The sequence below is a fragment of the Mirounga leonina genome, unplaced genomic scaffold, assembly GCF_011800145.1.
Source record: "Mirounga leonina isolate KUSES-001 unplaced genomic scaffold, KU_Mleo_1.0 Mir_115, whole genome shotgun sequence".
NCBI lineage: Eukaryota > Metazoa > Chordata > Mammalia > Carnivora > Phocidae > Mirounga > Mirounga leonina.
Window position 1 is genome coordinate 22,352,058 of NW_023270268.1, and position 7,390 is coordinate 22,359,447.

General features: G+C 52.5%; 1 protein-coding gene across 2 annotated transcripts in view; it reads right to left on the reverse strand.

Moving 5' to 3' along the window:
- The window catches only part of KAT2B (lysine acetyltransferase 2B), a 98,937-nt gene extending 93,842 nt beyond the window's left edge, over positions 1-5,095 (reverse strand). Inside the window, exon 1 of one of the 2 annotated variants that reach the window (XM_034993902.1) lies at positions 4,738-5,095. In XM_034993902.1, the coding sequence (XP_034849793.1) occupies positions 4,738-5,040 (303 nt within the window). In that variant the 5' untranslated portion in view covers positions 5,041-5,095. The remainder of the gene's footprint in view (positions 1-4,737) is intronic. The other variant, XM_034993910.1, reaches the window with a different exon arrangement.
- Between the last annotated feature and the right edge of the window lie 2,295 nt (positions 5,096-7,390).

Below are 7,390 nucleotides of genomic sequence, written 5' to 3' on the forward strand. Positions count from 1 at the left end.
GGGGGGGCGGGGGGGGGGGGGGGGGGGGGGGGGGGGGGGGGGGGGGGCGGCGGCACGAGGCTCCTAGGTAAGAGCCACTGCTCTAGATTTTGACAGTTGAAAGAGAAATTAGCTCTCTGGAGGAGTGACTGACAAATACAAACAAAGGTGTTGGGGGCTCTCCCCAACTTTAAGACTTGCTCTAGGGCCCCATTCACCAGCTCCTGGCTGGTAGGTTGGATAATTTTTCTCTGCCTCTGTCCTCTACATATTCTACAATCAGTGTTACTTTTAGATTATCAACCATTATTTTTTAAGTGAAGCCTAATTTTATAGCCCGAGTCACTCTCCAAGTATGGCAGTCGGCCCAGAATCGAAGCAACTGGCTTATCCATAAATGCTCTGTGGCCACTGACTCTGACAGACAATGCAGCAATTACATTTACCCAGCATTAATCCAACACTTTTAGGTTCCAAGAACTTTGGAGGGCCCTTTCTCTTTTAACTTCAAGGGTGAAGTTATGGTCTCCATTTTATAGAGGAAGTAATCAAGGCTCAGAGAAAACCGAAATGACTTGTGCCCAGGGTCACACAAGTGGCAGAGCTGAGATTTGAGATTCTCTAAATCCCACGTTCTTTCCTGACTTCCACCTTAACAGTGCACTCCCTACTCTGGGCTGCTTTAGGGGCTTACCACGGGCCAGACACCCAGCTGGACGCCTCGTGCATATGAGCCCAGTTTAAATCCTCCCTGTTATGCAATGAGACAGTATTATTATTCCTACTTTACGGACAAGGAAATGGAGCCTGAGGTAAAGTCACTGTCCAAGGTCACAGTACTGGATCTCCTCAAGTCTGAACTCAGAAGCACATGCTCTTGGCCACTGTATCGTACTGCTTCCTTTCATGTATAAATGGCCTGTTTCATTAGGAAGAGTCAGTGGGCTTTTTTAGTAAATTATTGTATTAAATTCAAGGACATTGAGATTTGGCCTACTCATACATTTACTTAAGTTTCTTCTATAACACTAAAAACCCAGTCCTGTGGACACCTGTGAGAAACCTAGAAATGTACTGTGTGAAAGAATTCCCTCTACCCCACTGTCAAGAAGCAGTCAGGCTAAAATTTCACTACTACTATCCTTAAGAGCTAATCATTTCCTCAGCTTTCTCTTCTCTAGTTCATTCACCCAATCAATAACCACATCACTTAGAATCTATTCAGAGACAAACACATATCAAATAATCACAAAATTAAAAATTGTGATAAAAGCACTACGAAGGAAAAGTAAGCACAAGGGGGTTCCAAACAATTTATATTGGGAAGTCTGGCCAAGCAGGTAAAGGAAATGCAAGGAATGTGAGATGTGCAGGAAGAGTTGGGAGTTAATTTGAAAGGGAGTCAGGAAGAGCTTTCAGTCCCAGTAAACAGTACGTGCAAAGGCCCTGAGGTAGAAGGGAACCATGTATGCAAGGCCCTGAAAAGGGGCCGGACACAGCAGTGGTAAGGCCCTGCAGCAAAGAGAAATTAAGGGTCCCAAGTAGAGTACAACATGGTCAGATCTACATTTTTAATGATTACTCTGTGTCACACAGAAGCAAAGTGACTCTCTGAAGCAACCTTTGCCAGAACATAGTTCAAAGAACTCTACCCGGATCCGGCAAAACAAGTTTGTTTGTTTCTTCTTTTTTCTTCTCTCCAGGGTGTGGCATACCACCCGGGCTGTGAACTAGCTCCCTCCTCCTCCTGTTTCGTTTGTGAAGTTTAAAGGCCCGATCTTTTATCAGGTCTGGGACCTGTTTTTCTTTTAATAGCCCCCAGTAAACTACTCACCTCTTTCCAGGTCCCTCCTCATTCTCTCACCTCTCCACTCCCTCCAATTATGCCAAGGGGCCCATGAGTGACAACAGGTCCTTTTGGGGCTTTCTTAGGTGAAGGATGGAGACAAGCTGAGAAAGAACCACAGATCTGCTCTCTCACACTCCCCTCACACCCAACCAAGTACAGTTTAAAAAAAAAAAAAAAAAAAGGCAAATCTGAGAGAACGTCACTCCCCAGGTTAAAATTCCCAGACTCCGCAGTGCCTTCTTGGCCACACACATTGCCCCCCAACCTGGTGGCCTCAGCCAATGCAGCATTAGCTCCTGCTGGCCCAGCTCCAAGCTTTCACAAGTGCTTTCAGTTTCTCCACTGCAAGAAGCTTCATGTCACCCCACCCTGCACTGCCAAGAGTCCTTAGCACCCACTGACACTTCCTCCAGGAAGCCATTCCTACCGCACCCAAGAACTGCCCTCCTCTGAGTTCCAACACTACCCTAAGAAAGCAGGTTTTTTTCACGTCATTGTACATGGTTCACTGCCTACCTCCCCAGGCCCCAAACACACGCATGCACGTGCGTGCACACATACACATACACTCAGTAGCTCCAGGAGAGCACATTCTGGGTGTCATGGCCCCAGCATCTAGCACGATGCCTGGCACCTAGTTGGGACCCCTCTAAATATTTACTGAATGAATATTAACTGAAGTAATGAGCAAATGAAAATGGACACTTCCAGAGTCTCCCAGGAGCAGAAAGCGAGGCCTTTAATGAGAATTTTCCCTTCCTAAAAGTCTGATTGTGAATGTGACCATGAAACACGCAAAGTCACAAACATTAGAAAAGAGGCTACATCTCACTCTCAGAAATCTGAAAGGATAAAAAAAATATCAATGGAGGGCACATACAGGCTCATGGTTTTGGGGACCAAAACTTCAGGGAAGTTCTCAGGTTTTAGGGCAACAGTAGGCATCTGGGAGAGAAGGTGTTCATGATGGGCACCCAATAAAAAGCCAGGACAGGGGGCGCCTGGGTGGCTCAGTTGGTTAGGCGACTGCCTTCGGCTCAGGTCATGATCCTGGAGTCCCGGGATTGAGCCCCATGTAGGGCTCTCTGCTCAGCAGGGAGTCTGCTTCTCCCTCTGACCCTCACCCCTCTTTTTCTCTCTCTCAAAAATAAATTAAAAAAAAAAAAAAAAAAGCCAGGACAGAAACGCTGACAGTTCCTACACGAACCCATTCCGGCTCCTGAACGTCAAGTACACCACGTAACTGAGCTTGTTTTCAATTCAGGGCACAGTTCTCCCTTCTGCCTACTATACTCCAGGTCTTGTTGCCATTAGTCTTATGTCCTTTATAACCACCTCCTGGCCCTTCACCCTTCTCTTTTTTTTTTGCAGTCCTTCAAAAATACCAACCATGTATTGCCCTCAAAGGAGGGCAGTTTGCTTTCTTGGCTGAATTCGAAAGGGATTAATAATAATATTGCTCAGGTCTGAATTAGGGACTTGCTACTTGAAGTGTGGTCACTGGACCAGCATCACATCAGTTGAGAGTTTGTTAGAAATGCAGAATCTCAGCCCCACCCGAGACCTACGGATTCAGAATTAGCACTGAAACAGCTCCCCAGGGGATTCCTATGCACCTTAAAGTTTGAAGAGCCCTAGAGCCAGATCCTACATTCGTTCAGCAAATATTTAGTAAACCCAAGTAGGGTACACAGTAGGCATTCAACATATACGTGAGGATGTGAATGGTGTGGGGAAAAGGGTAAGCACAGACATTCCACTGAGGTTGAGAAGCTCCAGTAAATACTAAAAACGGCATCACTGGGGAGAGAGGTTCCAGCAGGATTAATAATCTTTACTACATCAAAATTCAGAAGTGGCCCCCGCAGCTTGGTTGTGGGAATCTGGACTCTGGGAACTTGACCCTGTTTGCTGCAGGCCAGAGATATACATGGGAGGTGTGTGAGTGTCTCTTCCCCGCCTCAGCCACAGGCCGCAGGAGCTGACGAGGCCAAGTCCCCGCCCCCCTCAGCTGTCACCCTGTCAAAACAAAGCCGCTGCTGACAGCGCAGGGCCAGCCTGCCCCGCGGCCTCGGGCAATCCTCCCACCCCGGGAGCACGGCGCCCACATCTGGATCTGCAGCTGAAGGGCTACGGGGGGGGGGGGGGAGGGCCCGAGAGCTGGGATGGAAAGGGGATGGCAAGACACGCGCGTCCTCAAACTGAGCCGTAGTGCCCGCCGCGCTGGGCTGTCACCTTGCCAAATCCTGTTTACACCTCGAGCAGCTGGGACAGCGTTTTAACTAAACAAGTAATAATACAATAATGACGGGGCTGTCACCGCGCGCAGCAGCGCCTCCGCCCTCAGCCTAGGGCGCCGGGAGCTCCCGGACCCTCGCCTCGGGCTGTGCCCACGTTCCCACCCCGCGCGTTCCGCCCCCTCGATCTCCCAAAGCGCTGGGAGTCCTGAAGCCAATTTCACTCTCACTCCCTTCCACTCAGCTCCTCCCAATGGGACATGGAGAGAGAACGAAGAAGAGGGGTCGCTCAGATCCCCCCCAAAAGAGTTTCCTTGGCCCTGGGACGCTCGCCACTTAGTAAGCGCGGCTCCACTCTCTGAAAGGTGCCTCCGGCGAACTCCTACAGAGCAACAAAGCCCCAGGGCAGCCCAGGAGCGCAAACGCAGAGGCAACTCCTTCCAAAGGGGAAGAATGAAAGGCTCCCGATCTGAGCGATCCCCTCCGTCCAACCCAACAGGACTCTTGTCCGAGAAGCAGCTAATTGGGCGCGGGCGACAGCAGCACTTCCGCGGTGCAGCGGCCCCGGGCGGGAGGCGGGAGGCGGGGCGGGGGGCTGGAGGGGGAGGGGGCGGGGGTCCCGCGGGCAGGGCCCTAGCCCCCCTGGGCGGCCGGGGAGCGGCGAGCGAGTACCTTGCAGGCGGAGTACACTCCGAGTTTCTCCAGTTTCTTGGCCCGCGGAGCCGAGCGCAGCTGCGCCTTCTTCACGGCGATCCGGGCCGAGCCGCCGCCTCCTGGTCCTTCGGCCGTGCCCGCCGCCGCCACTGCCGTCGCCGGTCCGCAGGCGCCCGAGCCCCCGGCGGCGGCGGCGCACGGGGAGCCCTGCGGCGGCGCGGGCGGCGGCGCGGGGGGCTGCGGGGGCAGCGCCCCGAGCCCGGCCCCTGCCCCGGCTCCTGCCCCGCCGCCGCCCGGCCCGGCCCCGCCAGCCTCGGACATGCCGCCCCGGAGCACGGCAGGAGGCGCCGAGTGTCAGGCGCCGCCGCCGCCGCCGCCGCCGCCGCCAGGGTCTCCCTCTCGGGCTCTGGTCGCCGGGAGAGCGAGACCCTCCCCCCCCGCCCCCCCCCCCCCCCCCCCCCCCCCCCCCCCCCGCGCCCCCGCCCGCCGCCGGGCCGCCCCCCCCCTCCCCCCTCCGCCCACCCCCCTCCCCGCCCCCGCCCTCCCCCGCGCGCGCCGCCCGCTGGGCTCGCTCCGGCCGCGGCCCGCGCGCTGATGGTGGCGGCGGCGGCGGCGGCTGCTCCCCCAGGAGGGAGGGGACTAGCGGCTCCGCGGCCGCCGCCGCCGCCGCCACGGCACACGCCCTCCCCCGGTTCTGCTCCCCGGGGTTCTACTCCGCGCCCCGGCCGCGGACATGTTCCCAGGGGCTGCGGACTGGGGGTGCGGGCCGGCGGGTCGCAACCTTTCGGTGTGTGTCGGGCCCGGGCGGGCCCCCCTCCGCCGGCCTCCCTCCCGCTGCCCGCGGGGTTTGCGCCCCCCACCCCCGCGCCTCGGCACCTAGCGCTCGCCCGCCAGGGGGCGAGGCCAAGCTCTGGGTAAGGAGGAGGGAGGGGTGAGGGTGGGGGTAGGGGGCTGGAGCCCAAGCACCTGCTGGCCGCCTCCGTCTCCGCAGCCCCCCCAGCCGACCCCCGCCTTCCCGAACGAGGCAGAGCCTCCCAGTTATTTGTCCTTCCACTCGATTCCACCCTCTCCGCACAGAGACAACTTCCTCCACCCTAGCGGGAGCCAGAGGAAAAAAATATTTTTGAAAAGAACCCGTCCAAGCTAATCCTTTTCTTTGTTGCTAATTCACCAAAATAAAGGCGTAATGTTTTCTATTTCTCTTTTTAAATACTTTTCTGCGCAAGTTTTTTTAAATTAAGAACGCTTTCTTCCTACAGCAGTGTCTGGATCCCATCTGCTGGAGGATAAAAAGACTGTTAATATTTTCTGTAATTTTTGTTTAAAAGCACCGGTAGTTAAAAAGAACGGTTGTCTAAAAGCACTGTCAAAATGAAAGCTATTCGCAGTGTGAAAAGTTTGAATACAAAAAGTTTGTTAATAGGGCTCATCTCTGCGTGGTGGGATTATAACCTTGCTATTTTCTTTTATATAATGTTCCATAGTTTTCAAAATTGATATCGCTAGCATTCATATTAACCATGAAAAAAATTTAAGCAGCATCCAAAAGAATGAGTGTTGATTTTGGCTTCACACTTAAAAAATTAAAAAAAAAAAAAAACACCTCGACTCAGCGTTTTCTGTTGAAAACTGTCGTTTTCATTGTTGATGACAATGAGGAGGGTGGTGTTTAGTAAGGTGGAGTGCACATTCCAGTTTTGCATTTGAAAGTTGTGCACTCTTGGCCTTTCTAAAACAGTTTTTAAAAGCCCAACTCTATTTCTCGGGGCTCTTCACAAGTGCGTGCTTTTGTAATATGAGTCATAATTTTTGTGTAATATGGGTCATAATGTGAGTATTATCAAATTCTTTGCATGCCATGTAGCTCTCTGCCAGAGATGCCTTAAGGAATGTGCTTTTCCCTGGAAACATTCCCCTTGCCATCCCGTTTTTCCAGTTAATTTTCTCTCTTTTTTTCCAGATTCTCTGTGTTCTTTTGACTTTTAATGCAGAGTGATGTTTTAAAATGAAAAATAGTTTGTTTTATCTGAACAGTGACATTAGACAGCACAAAAGGAAATAGCCTCTCCCAACTTGAGTCTAGCCTGAAGAGGGGCGGGGTGGGAAATGGCAGACTCTGGTCAGGTTCCATCAGGACAGTCTCTTGCGTGATTGGTATGCTTCACTTTAGCACTGCTCCTCTCTCCTGCTTCTACTGAGGTTTTGCAGATTATTAGCCATTCTCACCACACCAGGATGGGAATCTTAAAGGCTATGATCCCCAGATCAAAGTCTAACATCATGATGGCAGCAGACATTGATAGGGGTTTGGGTTCCATATGCAGGAGTTTGTCAAACTGATGCGATGGTCCACTTGAGATCTGTGCATTTTACTGGATATAGATTTCCCTCAAATATTTTTTAAAAGTTATAATATTAAACTCCAGTTAATGGTACTCATGCTGAAAGTTTAGGGGTACAGTGTCATCTGCAGCTTGCTTATCAAAAAATAAGATAAATTGGGGCACCTGGGTGGTTCAATCAATTAAGCGTCCGACTCTTGATTTGGGCTCAGGTCATGATCTCAGGGTGGTGGGATCCAGCCCTGCAACCAGCTGTGCACTCAGCGGGGAGTCAGCTTGAGGATTCTCTCCCTCTCACCCTGCCCCTCCTCCTGCGTGCCCTCTCTCTC